Below are 19779 nucleotides of genomic sequence, written 5' to 3' on the forward strand. Positions count from 1 at the left end.
TTGCAAATGGAGCCAAGAACCAAAGAATCCGTTTAGAAGACAGAAAAAAACCTCGCCACACCAACCAAGATTCTAAAACCGACTTGACTAATCGAGGAAAACAACCCACTATCTCGAACAAAGACAAAAAATGTGATCATATGTGGTGAGCCACCCTGCAATGAATGAATAAATGATCCACTGTTTCTTCCTGGGATCTATACAAACGACATTAATTTGGAGAGATGAAGCCTCTTTTGATTAGCTGGTCTAAAGTTGCTTGTCTCCCTAAAGTCGCCAACCAAAGGAAAACCGATATCTTAGGAGGAATTTTACCACCCTAGACGAGTGAGTGAGGGAATACCGAAGTACTACTTGGAGCGATGCCAACATATAGAGATTTAACCATGAACTTCCCGTCTCGAGTGTCTCGCCACAACCTCTTATCTTCCGAAGAGTTCTGTACATAGCTATTTTCCATCGTAAAAATTAACCTCCCTAACGTATCCACCTCCCAATCATTGAAAGTTTTTCTAAACCCAAATTCCCAATTTAGCTCATCATTGACAAAACTCTTGAAAGCAGAAATAACATGATTCTTTTTCAAAGATACTTCGTATAGATCAGGAAATGAGTCCTTAAGGGGTCTGTTGTATCTCTTTTGCTTAGTATTGTCCTTGTAAGTTTCTTGTTGGTCATCTCGACCACTTAATCAATAAATATCATTGCTTATCAAAAAAAAAAAAAAAAAAAAAAAAAAATCATAAAAACTCTAAAGCTTATTAACTACTCGATAGAATCCTCGACTACATGGCACTTTATTAGTAACCCTAACTATCTAAGAACCTCCAAATTGCAACTTGACCAACATAGAAAACTTCACAACTCCATAATTTGCAAAAACATTATATAACAAGAGTTTACTATTAATATTAAATGATTTATTGTAAATAGCATGTCCAAAAATTATTGTAAATAGGAAAAAAAATTATATTTGCTAAAAGAAGGAAATCAACGTAAATTGATTTGCACAAGAAAATCCTCTTCATTAGGCCATGTTGCTAGGACCCACTTGTGGATGGAACAAGACCCTCTATTTTTGGACTGTATGAACAAACCCTGAACACACAAAATTTTGGATTGTTGTAGTGGGCTCTAGAATAGGTTGAAATTGGATTCTTTCTGTTATGCTGTCAATGTCACCTAACATGTGTGCCAGGTTGTTGCTTTTGACATAACTAACTTCAACTGAATGTATACAGTGCACTATCAACCCCCCTTGGAAGCTTCATCACTCTATCAAAGCATCCCTTACCCAAGGAATGTCTCTTCCATTGTGCACATAACTTTTCTACTCTTGGGCCCTCTCATGCTTCCTAACCTCACTTATCCCTCCATGCTTAACCCCCCCAACCCAATATTGCTCTTCTACTTCATGAATGATTTCTTCCTCGATGCATTGCCAAAAGCTTGACAGACAAGCATTTTCCCCTTACAATACCTTGATGCTCATGCTTGAACCGAAAACAATAAAAACCTTGTATAGGAGAAGCTGCGAGACTTTTATGAAATTGTTTCTCATTAGCCTTGGCTACCTTTAGGGTTTTTCATCTAGTTATTATGTTCACCAACCTTTTATATAGTTCTTAACTCCTTCAAACCCCCTTTTTTTTGCCCATCTATCTAATACCAAACAAATTGAATCCATTCCTCTTTAGTTATTCCATTGGTTTTTCTTTAATGAACTCGTATTTAAGGGGATTCTTGCTGACTATCGTTTATGATTTACCAATAGTTTTTTCTTCATCCAAAGAACTGCCATGTATCAAATTTAGGGGGATTTTGGCTTACCATTTTCCATTTGGTACCATTACTTTATTTTGAAAATGCACTGCCTCTTTGAAACACTCCTTGACAGGTGTTTTTTGGCCAAATGAAATCCTTCTTATTGGTCTTCGATCCATGTGGACAGACCTCTTGACTCCTGCCACCTCGAAATCTTGTCGACATCAAGCTCTTTACTGCCAAGTATTCTCTTCTCAAAGGTGTTATTTTCTGCATCACATCTACTGGATTTGAGATTTTCTATCAACACTGCTCTAGATCAAAATCCTCACCATCTAGCTTCCCCCATGCTATGGGTACTTTAATCATCCTTCATGAAGCTCCCACAAGCCCCCACAGCCCCAAAATACTAATCCAATGGCTAGGCACTGCTCTGAATCAAAATCCTCACACCATCTAGCTTCCCCCATACTATGGGTACTTCAATCATCCTCCATGAAGCCCCAACAGCCCAAAAATATTAATCCAATGGCTAGGCCTCCTTAGAATAAGATTTATTATGTTAGTCTAGGATCCAAAATGTCTAGATGAAATTCAATCCATTTGAAAATTTTCCCCATGCTCAATTAACCCTCTTTCGAATAGTTCCCAAATTTTAACAAAGTTTTGTCTGAAGGCAGAGTTTAGTACCCTTAGTAGGATTCACAATTGCACTTGTAATACTGACAAGTGACAACCAAGGTTTAAAATCTCCACTTGAGGAAAAGTTTTTGTAGCGTAAAATCAGAGACTATCTCAATCATTTCAAGAAACCGAAACATTCAATTTTTTGGGAGTCAATGTTTAATTGGTATTGACTGCAACTCTGGAATGTCTCAGTCGACGATACAAAATTTTAAGCCATGGTGCCAACTGTTTTTAACTAGTACCATAGGATTTAAGAATTAACTCATGAAACATAATATTTGAATGAAACATTAAAATGGGATTTATGTGTAATTCAGATCGTTTGGTTTATGGTCTGATTTAAGTCAAATTATTCATCAAGACATTATAACTTCTTGATCACATTTGAAGTTATATTTGCCAAACAAGTGTATGGATAGCTAGGTTGTCCAATCCACATAGTTGAAGTGTTTACCCTATTTCTAAGTTGCATACAATGCTTGTTTGATGTCCATCTCTGTTGTATTGCTTTTATTGATTTTAAGCATTTTTCTCTAAGAATGCGCATCTAATTACGTTTGTAATTCGGGAATGTGAAATTAGGTATTTTATCGTCAAAAGTTGCAATCGTGAAAACTTGGAATTATCTGTACAACAAGGAGTGTGGGCAACTCAAAGGAGCAACGAGGCTAAACTAAATGAAGCTTTCGACACTACTGAGAATGTGATTTTGATCTTTTCGGTTAACCGAACTCGCCATTTCCAAGTAGGTTGAATATTTAGAATCCTAATATTTAAATCACTGTTGTAGAAAAACTTTGTATTTCAAGTGAGCTTCGCATTCAATGAATTCAACATAATTTCATGGTTTTAAGATCTGCCAAGTTTACTCATTTACGTTTGTTGTGGTATGTTAAAAGTTTTGAAATCCTTGGTGGTTTGGTAGGGATGTGCAAAAATGACATCTAAAATCGGTGGATTTGTTGGAGGAGGAAACTGGAAATATTCACATGGATCTGCACATTATGGACGGAATTTCTCAGTCAAATGGTTGAAGGTACATTTTTTTTCTACAAGATTTTTCTTGAGAACTAAGATAAGTTCCCATTCGAAGACACAATCCTCAAAAAGTAGCATTTTACACTAAATAATGTAGACCAAAGAAAAATAGAAGCCTCGATATTTAATCAGTTGCATGGGGGGCCCTTCCTCCTTTCCTTTTCCATTCTGCTCTTGAAGAAAATGCCAAAATATACTAGCTTAGAAATGGTCAAATATAGATCTTGGCAATGTCCAACTAATTTACTCATCAAAGCAACTATTAAACTCCCAACACCTCTAAAACTTATTGACCACTTTAAATGGAGACCTTGGGTCCCAAGGCCTTGACTATTTACTCTGTTCTTTCGGATAAGTAACTTTTGCAATCTTTGTTTGAATGTCCTAACTCCTAACATTTCTCATAATGTGTTGAGCTTCATGCTTTGTTGGAATGTAGGCTTAGAAATTCGCCTTATTTCTATGAATTTGGAGCTTAATTATGAGGTGGACGATAACCACCCAAAAATTTATTTTCAGCTACCATATTTTGTGTATAGCACTTGCTTCAACTTGTAAGAAAAATTGCTAGTTATAAAGTAACCTTAGATGGCCAACTATTCAAAGTTGGCTAAAGAAGCATTTCAAGGAGGGATTTTGGTGGCTATTAATGGTTTCAATGGGGGTGAAGTGCCTGGATAGGGAGGGTTCTTGCATTCTTTAAAGTTTGTTGGGATGTCGTTGGTAAGGACTTCATGAAGGTAGTTCAAGGCTTCTAGGATAATAAATATTTGGACTACTAAAACAACACCCTAAGATTCTTGAGGGGAAGGACATTGGATCTTAAATCGCCTATCCTGGTAAGGAGTGTGTACAAAAATCCTTGCATAAATGTTGGCCTCAAGTGTTCATCATGCTTTTCTTTTTGTCATTTTACCAAATTAAGGGGCTTGTATTGGAAACAATAAAATTTTGGATGGTGTTCTTTTGGCCAACGAATGCGCTGATTCTAGGTTGAGATTGAGGATCTTGGGGATTATTTAAAAGATCTGTATGGAGATATCCATGATCATATTACTTCGGTTCTCTTGGATTATCTCTCTTTGGGATAATGTTTTTTGGCCTAATGTGGTTGAGATGGATCGGTAATTGTGTCTCCAAATTCATTTTGGGGTATGAGCAATGATTTTCCTCCTGGTTATTCAAGAGTTCTAGAGGCTTGAGACTAGGATACCCCTATTTTTTTTGTCGAATCATTGTAAGGAAGATGATGAAGGGAGTGGTAAATTTAGGACCTTGATGGTTTCAAATTTGGTCGAGTGGAAACATGCATTTTACACCTTCAATCCATTGTTGATATTTCTTTTTTTTTTCGTGGGAGCTTATAGGTAGGCTTACTAATGTGTTATTTTGATGTTGATTCAGGTTTACGTTAATTTAAGAAAGGCAAAGTTATGGAGGTGGGTTCTATGGATGAAAATAGGTTGCTTTGCAGCCTGCTTGGGTTGTGGTATCAATTCTCTCTTTGACTTACCTTGGGTTCACCTAGGGGCAAGATATAGGTCTAAAAGCTCCATGAGATCTTGTTATTGACCAATTTTGTAGAAAGTTGGCATCTTTGAAATCCAAGTGTTTATTGAAAATGTCAGAATTAATTTTGATTCGTAGTACCTTTTTTAGCCTTCCAATTTACTTCTATCTCTTCTTCGTTCCACTTATCAGTGAAAAGAATGGAAAATTTAATGAAATTTTTATGGAATGCCAAGGATGAGTCCTTTAAGTATTACTTGGTCAATTAGAAGTTCATTTGCTTATCTAAGAATGGAGGGGAGTTGGGAATCAAGGACCTTAAAGATATGACTTCACTATTCTGGCTAAGTGGACTTTAGGTTGGAGAAGCACTCTTCAATTTTTGAAGGAGTGGCATTGCTTCAAAGTATAGTGAAATAAAGTTTGGTTGGAAAGTGGAGATCCTCGCCAAATCGACCAACTCTGTAATTGGCCCTAATGACTTTCTTCCATAAAATCTGACTCTCATCTCCATATCTCCACAAGCATTTCCTTAAGAGACCTTGATTCATCCTTCCAACCTTTCTAATCCAAGACCTTCATTTTTCTTAGGAGGCAAACATGATTCCATTTAATTAAGTGACAATTTTTATTTCCTTATCATTCCATACGAACTCCTGATGTTCCTAGGAATAGCCAACAATGATAAGAAGATAGGAATGCTTGACAAAGTGCTCTTACTCATGGTCTTTCCATTTTTTTCAAATATAATTTGATTTCTAAGATCAATTCTTCTCCCAATCCAGGGAAGACCTTAATAAAAGAAAGGAAATGAGTCCACTTGGCACCCTAAGGATCCCTGCCATAAAGCAATATTGTCAATTGAACCTATGGTAAAAAGTTTGTTCTTACCATAGTTTATTGATATTGACCGAAATATTTCGTAAAATTAACAATGATTTTCACAAAATATATACAAAAAGAAACTAGCTGTTAAAATTTATTGAGAGGAAATAAAAATATTTTGTTATATTTAATGGACATATGTTGAAATTGAATACTATTCTAGTATTGTTGTCGTTGTCGTTCATGTTAATATGCTTATGATGGACATGAAGTATTTGGGTATCATAACCTGTAGGATTTCCAAAGTAGCTTTCTTGGAACCTATTGTCAAGGATGAAAAGATGAGCTATTTTATATGCTCTTCATAATCCAACTCCATTTGATTATGGAAGCTATCCTTTCTATAACATTGGCTAAAAAGTTCTACTCCAAATGGTAATAAAGCCTTTTCAAGTCAAGCTTACATAGCAATCCACATTAACCTTTTTAATTCCCAAGTCGATGTACTCACTTGTATGTTTATATCGATTGATAAACTTCGTGAACTATCCAATGGATAATGTTCTAAGTCTTGTTGGATGCACAAAAGAACATGTTATAAGTTTACGCCATACACACCACACCATAGTTGAAAGAAAAATCCATAACATTAATGCATGTAAGAGGTTTTGATCTGTGGTAGGGGCCTTTGGTTTCTTCGGTGACCGGAGTCCGTCCTTTTTGGAGCTCTTATCGTGAAAGATGAATCCAAGTTATGGATTGGTTTCTTTAAATTTAGGTTTGAAAAAGTTTGAAGTTAGGAAGAAGGTGGTTAAAAATTGACCAGGTCTCGCCATCACCGAAAGTTCTTCTAGGTGGATGGGTTCCATGGATTTGTTTCTCGAAGAGGCTAGGTGGTTTTTAAGTGTTCTTGAAGAAGGCTGAAGGGTTCCTCAAGAAAAAACACGTTTTTAGCAAATTTTCCATCTTCGGCCATATTAGAGTGGCTTAGAAAGGAAGGAACAAAGTGTTGACAACCATTTATCCCAAATGACCGATTTGATAGGGAAGCAACAACTATGAATATAAGATGGTCACGGGTTGAGCTGGGCCACGATACGTGAGTATGTGACACCCGGGAGTAGAGGCAGATAACACAACACTCAACACTCCCCCTCACCTATAAGGGTGGAAAATTCCCTCAAGGAGACTCAAACCTATGACCTATATGAACGTGACGCTCTAATACCATGTTGACAATCATTTACCCCAAAAGACCGATCTGATGGGGAAGGTACAACTATGAATATAAGAGGGTCATTGGTTGAATTGGGGCATGATACATGAGTACGTGACACTTGGGAGCAGAGGCAGATAATACACCAGTCAACACAAAAGAGGTAGTTTTATCAATTTATCAGATTTTGCGGCCAGGAATCGGGGAAGTCCGTTGCTCTTTCTTGAAGGTAAGCTTGGAGAGGGTTGGAAGAGGTTAGTAAAAGCATCAAAAGCTTACTCGTGGATTTCTCTTATGTCTTCCCCAAAGAAAATGTCTAGTTTTCAAACAACCTTATTGCAAATGAGTCAAAAATGGCTAGAGGAGCAGCAGTGAGAGCCACCCCTTCTCTGTTGAGTTTTGTCTCGATTCCGTTTCTTGGATTTGGAGAATGGCCAAAGGTTATAGTGTGTGAAGGCTTTTCAAACACTTTGAACTGGGTTGTAACTCACGCGAAGCTTTATCTCAGCTAACAAGCAAGAGCTACGACTTCTTCCCCTTGGATCGGGCTAGAAGAATTATCGTGCCCAAGACCCAACTAGAAGTGGATTGGTTCCTTTCAACCAACTCAATTTCAGTGGGGGACCTTACTCCTCAGTTCAAATGTTGGTGGGCTTTGGTGAATCGTGAATCAGAGTCTTGGGGGAAGGGACAAACTTGGCTAGAAATTTGGGTCTTCCTCCTGTGGAATAAAAAAGCTATCTCCTTGCTTTGTAAACCTTTGAGGGGGTTAATTCAACTAGATAATTAGGGCTTGTTCTTTTGAGCTTAAGGAGCTAGTTTTTTCTACTTTTTTTTTTCTTTTTAAGCCAAAAAAGTCAGATGAATGATGTTTGTTTGGACTTTTTTGGCTCTCACGGATTTCAAATGAAGCCCAAAACAACTCTTAATAGAAGTCGTTCAAGAGGAGTTTCTTCAAATGGCTTTTGCGTGAAGCCAAAAATGTAAAATGGCTCAAGTGTAGTTACCAGAATACCCTTCTTTTTTAATCAAATTTCCAACTAAACTTAACCTTAAAAAATAAAATGAGATTACCAAAATACCCTTCACCTTGAACAAAATTCCCTTCATCTTCAATCAAATTTCCAACCAAACTTAACCTTAAAAAACTAAAGGAGATTACCAAAATACCCTTCATTTTTAATCAAATTTTCAACCAAACTTAACCTTAAAAAACAAAAGGGGATTACCAAAATACCCTTCATCTTCCAAAAGGGGATTACTTCCAAAATACCCTTCATCTTTATTACCAAGACCAAAAGCAATTCATCATCACTACTTTATTGCCAAAACACCCTTCATCTTTATGTGGATGTTGGATTGTGTATTATGTAGGTATTTTCTTTGTTAGAAAAATTTCATATGTCCATTTTTAAGAGGAGATGCTGAACTTTCTATAGAATTATAAAATTTATAAATTCATTTACATTGAAAATAATTATTTTTATAGTTTTTTAATATATATTTATTAAATTATTTTTGTCATTTTTAGTGCATTCTGGGTGCATTATCAACGTTAAGGGTATTCTGGTCATTTTACCAGAACCCAGCAATAAAAAGCTATTAAACGAACATCAATTTATGTGTTTCTGTAACGAACAAGCTTCTACTGGATGTAGCTTTGTATGCTCCGAGCTTCTGTTTCTTCCAGAAGATAGCTTCTGGAGCTGGAGCTGGAGCTGGAGCTGGCTTTTGTAAAGAACAGACCCTTAATGTTTATAAAGGAAAAACTTCTTAGTTGTGTGTGTTCTTGTTGGGAAAACAGGATTGGAAATTCTGAGAGGTTTGGTTGTTAAGACTGGACATTTTAATTATTTCGTTTCTTTGAAGATCATAAGCTTAAGAGTAGGTTTAATTAAAAAACAACGGGTGGTTCTCCTTCGCCTTTTGGAGGCACGACTCGAGTGGCTTTGTGTGGAGGGCTTGGTGTTTTTTAAAACTTTTAGTGGCAGCTTTAAAAGAGAATTTCACGTCGGATATTAGTGCTCATAAGGCTATCGCTCAATCAGATCCTTGAGATTGGTGATCAAGAAGTGACACAAGCGAGTCTAACACTATTGAAGTTTTTTCTGAGGTGTCTTTTGTGCCGAACTCGGTAGAAAAAGGTTATGAGTCTTGCGGTTTGGTTGGGTCAGAGGTTTCTGAGTCTTGTAGTCTAGCTGGGTTAGAGTTTTCTAATAGTTTGGAGACAGTTGGAGACCTTACGTCTTCTTTGGACTTAGAGTCAAATTCTCCTACTTTGAGGAAGACAAAAAAGATTGCTTTTTCTTTACGTTTCTTTAAATCCTCTAAGTGAGAAATTTTGTTCAATTAGGGATGCTTGCTAAGGAGATGAGATCCCAAGTTAGTCAAAAGGAGGACACGTGCAGCGACACCTTAAGTGAACTGGAATTTTACATCTTCCCAAAATCGGTCTTAACAAAAGACTCTTGGGCCCTTCAGACCTGTTGTTTTCAGAGGCCAATTGTGCCGACCTATCTTTAGAAGCAGTTGGAGTGGACTTGACACTTGGTCCTAATGTTGATCATGCCCAAGCTCATGCTCAGGCTAATTCTCATTCTCTGTCGCGATCACAATAGGTTTTTTAGAAGGATGCTTTTAGTTATCCTCAAGAAAAGCAAGTGCCATTCGTTTCTCCTTCTCGGCCTCTTTCTCTTTGTTAGAACCTCAGGAAGAGGATCCAACAATGTTTATTTGTGTCGTTTCTGGTAAGAAGGCTACTATTGGAAAGGGCTTTCAGTTTGGCGCTTCGGTGATGGAGAGGCCTTGTAATTTATCTCTAGTCCTTGCTTCTTCATCCCCTCCTACTACGATTTCCAAAAAGGTAAGGAGTGGCATTCTGTTGTGAATCCCTTCGCAACCTCCAAGAAAGGTTGGTGGTCTGATCCTTTTGTGTCTTTTCTCCTCCACATTAAGTTCCTTTCGTTTTGATTTCTTGTTTCTTGTTTTGTCTATCTAGTTCCCCTAAGCTTGCTAGTTTAAAATCACGTAGTATTGTTTTCTTCTTTTTACCTTTTTGGTTGCCTACTTGTTCTAAATCTTCTTTGCAAGGTGATATTCTCACGAGAAGGATTAATAGCTCGGGGAAATAGGCATGCAATCCAGAAATTACTGGTCCCTTCTTTTTGGGCCATTTGCTATCAGATTCTGTTATTAGAAATCAGCAAGGTAGAGAACTTGTTGCTTTGATTTCGAAAAAGGGGGTTACTACTGGCAAGACCTCAGATTCTAGTTTGGGTGGGGCTAAGGGGTTAGATAGGGCTGAAAAAGAAGCCGAGGTTTCAGCTAAGGCAATGGTCAAAAGAAAATAATTTGTAGAGGAGATGTCAAACGAGTTTCTTAACCATATTCTGGACAAAAGTTATGTTACGAAAAAGAAGAGAGTTAGCTTTTTTGTATCGGAAAATTGAGCAGGACAAAAGCCTTATTTGTACTGAGAAAGAGTTGGAGGAGTTTGTCCAAGTTCCTCTACTGTGCGGTCCTAGCAATGGTGTTCTAAGTTCGGTTCAAGGGGCTTTGAAGTCATCTGATGGTATCTTGTGCAAAAAAGGTGGAGAGGAGGAAGAAGTTGGATTACCAAAGAGGAAACTAGAAAAATTAAGGCGGTTGAAGGAAGTTGAAAATCTCCAAAAATATGTGAATGATTTCCCTTTGAAATCTGGAGGAAGTAGAGGAAGTGGTAGGGGTTCAAAGGTTCTAATGTTAGTTAAAATCTTCTCTTGGAACGCGAGGGTTTAGGGGAATAAACAAAAAAGAGTAGCTGTTAAAGAGGTGCTAAGTTCAAGGAAACCTCATCTCATAGTCCTTCAGGAAACAAAATGATCATCGGAAGATGAGTGGGTGGTTAGAGATTTGTGGAGACGAGAGTGTGTGCATTGGTGTTCGTTACCATCCATTGGAGTTTTAGGTGGGATTTTAGTTGTTTGGGATTCTTCTAAGATGCAGGTTTTTGATTAACTTATGGGAGCCTTTTTTGTTTTGATTATTTGTAGTTGTATGGGTTTAGAGTGGGTGTTTTTAAGAGTTTATATGCCCAACAAAAAGTGGGAGTGTGCGCAATTTTGGGAGGAGTTAGATGATGTTAATTCTTTTTGGGAAAAGCCGTGGTGTGTAAGAAGAGATTTCAATGTGGTAAGATTTGCACATGAAAAAAGGGGAGGCATAGATCACCCTAGAGGTTGATGGGCGTTTGCAACTTTTGTTGATAGGAATGAGTTTTTGGACTTGCCGTTAGGAGAGTTTTACGTGGTTGAAGAAACAAGAAACTCCAATCTTTGTTCTGTCTTGATAGATTTCTTGTTAATCCGGGAGTGCGATTAAGGAGGAAATTGAGAATATTAAAAGAGAAGTTGAAGCGATGGAATTCAGAGTGTTTTGGAAGAATTGGGATCCAGAAGAAAGAGATTTTGGAGAAAATTGAAATTCTGGATAAGAAAGGAGGTTTTCAGTTAGATTTCTTTGGAGGAGGGTGCGAGCCACAAAAGTTTGTGAGTGGGGTTTCATAGAGTAGTTTTGTTAGAGGAAATTAGTTGAAAGCAAAAGTCTAGAGTGTGGTGGTTGAAAGAATGGGACAACAGAGTTTTTTCACCGTGTGGCAAATGCTAATAAGAAGGTTAATTTTATTAGAAAACTTAAGGTTGGGGATAAAATCTTCAGAGAAGGAAACATTCGTGAGGATATTGTGGATTTCTATCAGAATCTTTATTCTAAGGTATGTGAGGAACGACCTTTTCTAGATAATCTAGCTTTTGATTTGATTACACGATGGTGATGAGAGATTAGTTGGAGAAACCAATAAGAAAAGATGTGGTGGCTTTAGTTGTGAAGAGTTTAAGTGGAGACAGAGCTTTGGGGTCGGAGGGAGATAGTTAAGGATGATGTGTTGTTGGCAATCACAGATTTTTATGAAAATGGTTTTTGGGACAATAATTCAAATTTGACTTTCATTTATTTAATTCTCAAGGAGGGAGCAAAGGAGCTAGGTGATTTTAGACTGATAAGCTTGGTTTGTTCGGTGTATAAAATCCTCTAAAAAATCCTTACCCCAAGGTTGAAAGCAGCAATGCCTATAGTTATTGGTCAAAAAGAAGGTGCCTTCATTAAGGGGAGACAGATGCTTAATGGGGTTTTGATAGTAGATGAATGCATTGACTCAAGAATTAAAGAGGGAAGGCTTGGCCTGGTGTGCAAAATAGACATTGAGAAAGCTTTTGATCATGTCAATTGGGAGTTTTTGAGGTACTTGTTTAGACGTATGGGCTTTGGAGACATGAATTTCTTGGATCTATAAATGCATTTCCTTAGCCTGCTTTTTCATCTTGGTGAATGGAGTTCTTGCTGGTTTCTTTAAAAATTCTCGTGGGCTTACGTAAGGAGACTCCATGTTTCTCTTTCTTTTTAATTTGGTGCTTGAAGCCCTGGGTAAGATGATTTCTAAAGCTACTGAAGTTGGGGCCTTGAGAGATTTTGGTGTGGTGGGGGACGACCCTATTTTCTCTCATTTGCTATTTGTAGATGATACCCGTTTGTTTCTTGAAGCACAAACGAGTCAAGTTTGTGGGAGCCTGTGCTTAAAAGAGTGAGAAAGAGATCGGGGTCTGAGAAAGCAAAGCATCTTTAGAAATGAGGGAAGTTAACTTTGATTAAAAGTACTTTGTCAAGTATTTCGATCCACTTCTTGGCGTTGTTTACAATGCCCAGGAAAGTTGAAGATCAATTTGAAATGTTGGTGAGGAACTTTTTGTGGGATGATCAGAAGGGCAATCACAAGTTTCACTTGGTGAATTGGAAGTTAGTGTGTCGCCCTAAGAATTTTTTATTTATTTATTTATTTTTTTTTTGGGGGAGGGGGTCGGAAATTAGAAGAATCAAAAAGTTAATCGGGTTTTAGGTAAATAGCTCTGGAGGTTTGGTTTAGAGAGGGAGGAGCTTTGGAGAAAGCTTCTTGTGGCAAAGTATGGGGAGGACTTGTTGGGGTGGGTTAGCGAACCAGCCAGATTATCTTTTGGTTGCTTTGTGTGGAAGGGCATTTATAAAGTGATTTCAAAGTTCGTGAAACATACCAGTTTTAGAGATATAAAAGGTGATCGTGTTAGGTTCTGGGAAGATTGTTGGTGTAGTAAGACCCCTCTTCAGGAGTTATTTACTGGGTTGTACCTGTTGTCCAATAGGAAAGGGAAGCCAGTTTCTTCCTTCTTGATTTTTGCAGACACAAAGGTCTCTTGGGATTTGGAGTTTAGAAAAAGATTGAATGACTAGAGATACCTAAGGCAACTCTCCTCCATATGTTATCCTCCACGGTGCTGTCTCCAGGCTTGGAAGATCTTAGGATTTGGAAAGATAACCGAGACGGTATGTAATCTGTTAGCTCTTTATATTCCCTTTTGGTTTAGAGTCTTGAGACTTAATCTTTGGTCTCTGTGATTTGGTCTCCCTTGGTCTCTTCTAAAGTTTTTTTCTTTTTGTGGTTGGTTGCCTTGATTAAACTCCCCACTATTGACTTTCTTAGAATGAGGGGCAGTACCTCGTGGATTTTTATTGCCTTTGTAAAGTGAGTGGGGAGTCAGCTAATCATATTCTCCTTCATTGCAATTTGGCTTTGGAAGTTTGGTCCCACTTTTTGGCTCTGTTTAACCTGGCTTGGCGTCAACCTTTTCCGATTTCCTCCATGCTTAACTTGTTGAGTGTATATTTTCCTCCACTCTTAGGTGTGTCATACCCCACTTAAGACTCATGACCTTATATTCATAGTTTTCCCCTTCCAATAGATCGGTCTTTTGGAGTAACGTTGGTTAACATGGTATCAGATTGCTAGGTTTGAATAGGTCATTGGTTCGATTCCTTCCACCTTTATGGGTGAGGGGGAGTGTTGGAGTGTATATTTTCCTCCACTCTCAGATGTGTCATACCCCACTCAAGCCCCGTGACCCTCTTATATTCATAGTTCTCCCCTTCTCCAATGGGTCGGTCTTTGGAGTAGTTGGTTGGTTAACATGACTGTTGGTTGTCCACAAATTGTTCAGGTGGAGAAAGGATTTTGCACAAGATGGTTCCCTTAGCCATTTGTTGGGGCTTGTGGAAAGAGAGGAATGGCCGTACCTTTGACAGAAAGGAATCCACTGCTCAGAAGCTGATTTTAAGCATTCCGGGCTTGTTATTTTTTTGGTGCAAAAAGTTTTTTTGATAAGGGTTCTTTGAAGATTTGTGTTTTGGTGGGAGTCATTTTGTTCAGAGTTTTAGTCACTTTCCTGCTTGTATCCTTTTGGGGACTTCTTGTCCTCTTATTAATAAAACTTCCACTTATCATATAAAGAAAAAAGTTAATGTATTCAAATATTGATTAATGGCCTGCCCAAAACTAAATTGTTCAGTGGTTGATAGTCTTTTTCTTATTATATTGTGTTTTTAACATTTATTGCATACTCTGTTGTAAAGAAGAGGATTAGGTTTTTTTATCAATTTATTTTAACATTAATGTGAAGCTTATTATATGTGTTGTAATCGCAGCTATGTGAGTTGTCCTTTCACAAAACTCGCCATTTGAGGAATCCATTCAATGAGAACTTACCAGTGAAGGTATGATATTAGATCTGAAGGTTAATTTGATGTTTATAATATCTTGTGATGTTTTCTTTTCTTCCTCAGTGGAAATATATGTATATATGAAAATAAGTTTGCAGTTATAGCAATAGCTAGGTAAGAGGTAAGAGTTTTTGCAATCCATATCATAATCAATCTAGGTGAAGGACTGGATTGGACTTTCATTTATAGTCTGAACATTTCCATTAATAAGCCTATTGAATTAATTACCTAACGCTCCTTTATTTTTCTGAAAACATTTTTTAGTTGATGCAAAGTTGAAAAAAAAAAGAGACTAAGTTCGTCAGTTGGAAACTCTTTTTTCAGATGTAACTTTGAAAGCTATTAGAGGAGAAGATTGCAAAACAAAAGAGAAGAATAAAGGAGGGAAAAGACGGAAAGTTAGGTATCATGATTATATGATCCCTTCCTTCTTATATAATAAAATTTAAGAAATATCTCTATCCATCTGTGTGAAAAGATGATAACATAGGCAGATCAGCAAAAAGGGGAAAAGAAATTGCTTTTTTAGGGTGTCTAGATATTTAGAGACATTTTTCTGTCCTTTTGAAGTTGGGGACTAACTCAAATTGCTTGATGATGTTGTACACTAGTGGCTTTGGTGAAGACAATGATTATGGGTGCTAATGCATTTTTGGTGTTTGAAGTGGTAGATGGGCGAAATATATCCTTTTGAACAGTGGAAATAGGTCGGAGATGACTGGGATATAGAGCTGTGGTTAGAGGAAGTTGTAAGTAGCTAGAGAAAGCTCTTGTAGAAGCTCAAAAGCATGCATCTACGGGGCCATTTTGGAGGAGAGTCTTCTCCACTTGAGGAGTGGAATTGACGAAACTATTGGAAAATGCAAACTATTCCTTGGATTCTTGATTTTCCCTGCATAGAGATAAAAATATAAGCTCACTTTATTAGAGGGTATGAAGAGTTTGGATTTGAAAGGAGTTTGAGATCCATTGCTTGGTGTTTAAGCTTGTTTATATTTACTTTGACTCTATAGCGTTGCTAAGAAGAGAGTAATTTTAGAGGTTCAAAGAGAAAAGTATTAGATTTTGGAGGTATCAGGTGTTCTGTTGATTTAGGTGAAGAAGGTTTGAAAATATCTAGAGTTAAAGCTTTTGTTTATGGAGCTTCAGATGATTCACTGGATTGGGAGGTCTTATCCAAGGCAATGAGAGGCATATCGGGATGGTCAAGAGGTTTTCATCTTACTCCACTTGCCATAAGGTTGGATTGTTCCTTGTGGCAGATGTTGCCATGACAGTGTCATCTGGAAACTTTTGAATTAATCTTGAGAGGACCTTGGTGGCCTAAATTCAGTAGGATAGAACCACTAGTTACCTTAGGGACTAACTGGTTAAAGATTTATTCTATACGCTCTCAGTTATGGATCCAATCATTGGATCCTCTTTGGAACTGTGAAGAAGCTTGGGGATCTGGTAGAGCTTAATGGATAGTCAAAATCTGAGTCCATATTTGAAAAGCCTGAAATTTTTAGTTGATCGAATTCGGATAATTTTTAGTATCTGAATACATTTCAGATAGTGATATCTCCGATATGAATTAGTTTATGGGTCTTCCATTGAGGGCAGCATATAATGGTAGAGAGATTTGGGAGCCCGTGTTGGAAAGGGTTAGAAAGAGGTTAAGTAGGTGAAGGCCAAACTACTGATGGGGGGGGGGGGGGGGGGGAGGGAATTACACTCATACAGAGCACTTATGGGTCTTCCTATTTATTTCCTTTCGTTGTTCTCTTTGCCTTGGAGTGTCGAACTACAATTGGATAGAATTTGTCGAGATTTTTTCTGGTATGATAAAGAAGGCAAGAAGAAACATCATAGGGTAAGTTGGAGGAAGATGTGTATGCCTAAAAAGAATGGTGGTTTGCGGTTCAGAAATTTTAAATCGTTGAATTCATCGTTGTTGGGTAAGTGGTTGTGGAGGACGATGAGTGTCTTTGGAAGAAGGTAATTGTGGAAAAAATCTGGGGTGAGTGAGAGTGGGTGGCAAAGTATTCTGGCTAGAGGGTCATTTGGGTGTGGGGTATGGAAAGGGTTTTAAGAAGAATGCCACTAGTTAGGAAAAAAGTTAAGTTTAAGGTTGGGAATTGGTCTAGGTTGGGAATTTGGGATGATTGGTGGTGTGGGGATGGACTGCTTTTGGAGCAATTTTCGGACCTTTTTGATTTGTCTATGAAGAAAGGCCAACTAATTTCTCTATTTAGAACCATTGGGAATGGGGAAACAAATTGGGATTTCGGGTTTAGAAGGGCGTTTAATGACTGGGAGTTGGAGAGTTTGATTCATTTGGTGGAAAATATTCATATAGAGGTTGGAATGGAGGATCGAAGATTGTGGGGTGGTGCGAGGGATGGTAGTTTTTCTGTGAAAACAATGTACCACTCCATCTCTTCAAGATGGTCTATGGAGGTGACTCAATGGTAACAAACAGATTTTCAAAATTGGAGTGCATATTGGTTATCCAATTTCCTTGCTGAAATGTTTGTTGTAGATTTTGATGGAAAATAGATATTCTTCTGTGACTTTGGTCGTTGTCCACCTAAACTTATGCAATAATATAGTTTTTGTGGTATAGTTTTATGTCTTGTGTAAGGTTTCCCTCCTTTTTGAGGTCTTTTTTCTCCTTTTTTTTAGTCATTATTTATGTTGAACTTTGACAAAGAAATACTGAAAGATAAATGGTTCAATATATAGGCCGTAATATATATATATAAGCGAGGGAAACACTTGTTTTGTCCTGGTCTTATTTAGCCTAGTCTACTCTGTCATTTTTGTGGAAAATTTTGCTATTGACTAATTCTCTACCATTCTTATTTTCCATGTTTTGTATTATGGCAGATAAGTCGAGACTGCCAGGAGCTTGAAGCCTCTATTGGTGAGCAGTTGGCATCCCTTCTTTATCTTGAACCAGATAGTGAACTTATGGTACGTTGTTCATCATGGGAAGCAAGATGTAGTTTTCTTTTGTACTCTTATTTCCATTAGTTTGAAATTTATGTTTACAATTTGTTGTCCAACAAGATCATTATGCAAGTTTCTAAGGAGTGCCATGTGCAGCATAATTTGATAATTTGAGTTTTATTTGTTTATTTATTTTTATTTTTAAGTTTAGATGCACCTAATTTGTCATCCATAGTCTTCTTGTTATTGTTCTTCCCTTTATACCACACTTTGTTATCATCTCCAATGTTTTGGGCTTTAGTTCCTTAAGACTCGCGTGACATTGCATTATCAAAATATTGTCATATTCAAACTCTTGGTTAAATTTTCATGATGATGCTAAATGTATCTGACAAGAGTATTTTCCTTCTAGGCAATCTCGGTTGCTGCTGAATCAAAAAGGGCGGAAGAGAAAGCAAAGGGAGTCAATCCAGATGATGGGGTTGAAAACCCAGACATTGTCCCGTTTGAGGACAGCGAAGATGAGGAAGAAGAAGAAAGTGAGGAAGAAGATGAGAGCTATGGCCAGGCTCTTGGTGCAACCCAAGGCAGAGGAAGGGGAAGAGGAATGCTGTGGCCTCCACACATGACTCTACCTCGTGGAGGGAGACCAATCCCTGGGGTCCGTGGTTTCCCTCCCGTAATGATGGGTGCTGATGGCTTTACTTACGGGACCATTACACCTGACGGGTTACCCATGCCCCCCGAACTTTTCAACATGGCTCCCCGTGTTTTTCCATCATACGGCCCAAGGTTTCCTCCCGACTTCACTGGTTTGGGTCAGAGTTCAGCAATGGGTTTTGCTCCTCTAGGCGGAGCAGGTCTGACATCTGGTATGATGTTTCATGGGCGACCTTCTCAACCTGGACCCATATTTCCTGCTGCTAATGGGCTAGGGATGGTGACGGGTCCTGGCCGGGGTCCATTCATGGGTGGGGGTGGGTTGGGTATGGTTGCTACACCACCTGTTCGTGCCAATCAGCCACAGTTGTTCCGTCCACCACCACCGCTTCCACCCTTGCAGCAGCGAAGACCCACAAATGATAGATACAGCACTGGTTCAGACCCGGGCAAGGGTCAGGAAATGGCAAGTCCTGGTGACAGAACAACATATGATGAGACAAAGTATCAACCAGGAGGCCTTAAGGCTCAATCCAAGAATATCTACAGAAATGATGAAAGTGAGAGTGAGGATGAGGCACCAAGACGATCGAGGCATGGGGAGGGTAAAAAGCGGTAAGGCTCATAGGTAAGGCTCATAGCATAGGGAGATGGAAAGAGAATATATACCCAACCTTTTTTATTTTTCTTTAACCTAAACATTTTCTTGAGTTTCTTAAGACACCCTGCATTGCAATTTTAAATCTCCCATTCCTTTGTGTAGCCAAATATTGTGTGTTGAATTTCATTTGGGTTATGTAATGTAAGTTATAAAAGGGGTGCCAAATAATAAGGAAAATGAATATAAGATAGTTAAAAAGTGATCGTGGTCTATCTTCAGTTGCTTTGTAATTGATTCTTGGCTTTTTCTATTCATCAATCTTTCTCATTCAAATCAATGGATCACTCCTTGAAGAATAGGAGATGATCTTAATCATTTGATCCATGAATATGTCTGAACGTGTTGCTTACTTTTGTTTGGGAACTATCTATCAATAAGAGTTTTATGCAAGACTCCTAATGAAAAATACTCATGGAAGAGAAATCCCAAGTATATATAATCTGTCTTTTCTCCACACTACTCTGTAGTCTGTAGGGGGGTGGGTAATTTTATTACTTAGTCTTGGGGTTCCCTTCTTCCCACTCATCTCTTTCAGATTGTTGGCTCCTTCATATTGTACAATTTACATCGTTTGAAAAAGATTCTTGTGGGCTATTCTTCCCTCAGCTATTGCTTGGGGGGTGTGGAATGAGAGAAATAACAAGGTGTTTAACAATAAGATGAGAAGCTTTCAAGGCATATTCTCGGAGATTTTAGGCTTGTTATACTTTTGGGCGAAGCAGAACATTGAGTTTAAGGGGATTACTTTTGATGGCTTCGTTTTTAGATGGAATGTAGTCTTTGATGCTTTAATTTCTTTTTGATTTGTAGATTGTTTAGAGGCTTTCTCGGCCTCTTTGTACTTTGTTTTCTTTCATTAGATATA

General features: G+C 38.0%; 1 protein-coding gene across 1 annotated transcript in view; it reads left to right on the top strand.

Annotated features, from left to right (window-relative positions):
• Window positions 1-19144, top strand: part of LOC147388041 (30-kDa cleavage and polyadenylation specificity factor 30-like) — a 35135-nt gene extending 15991 nt beyond the window's left edge. The window contains exons 3-7 of the mRNA XM_086421307.1: window positions 3034-3196; window positions 3377-3487; window positions 14585-14653; window positions 17531-17617; window positions 18006-19144. Coding sequence (XP_086277433.1) covers window positions 3034-3196; window positions 3377-3487; window positions 14585-14653; window positions 17531-17617; window positions 18006-18872 — 1297 coding nt within the window. The 3' untranslated portion in view covers window positions 18873-19144. The remainder of the gene's footprint in view (window positions 1-3033; window positions 3197-3376; window positions 3488-14584; window positions 14654-17530; window positions 17618-18005) is intronic.
• The last annotated feature ends 635 nt before the right edge of the window (window positions 19145-19779 follow it).

This window comes from Akebia trifoliata, chromosome 13 (genome assembly GCF_017979445.1).
Source record: "Akebia trifoliata isolate Shusen 1 chromosome 13, ASM1797944v1, whole genome shotgun sequence".
Taxonomy (NCBI): Eukaryota; Viridiplantae; Streptophyta; class Magnoliopsida; order Ranunculales; family Lardizabalaceae; genus Akebia; species Akebia trifoliata.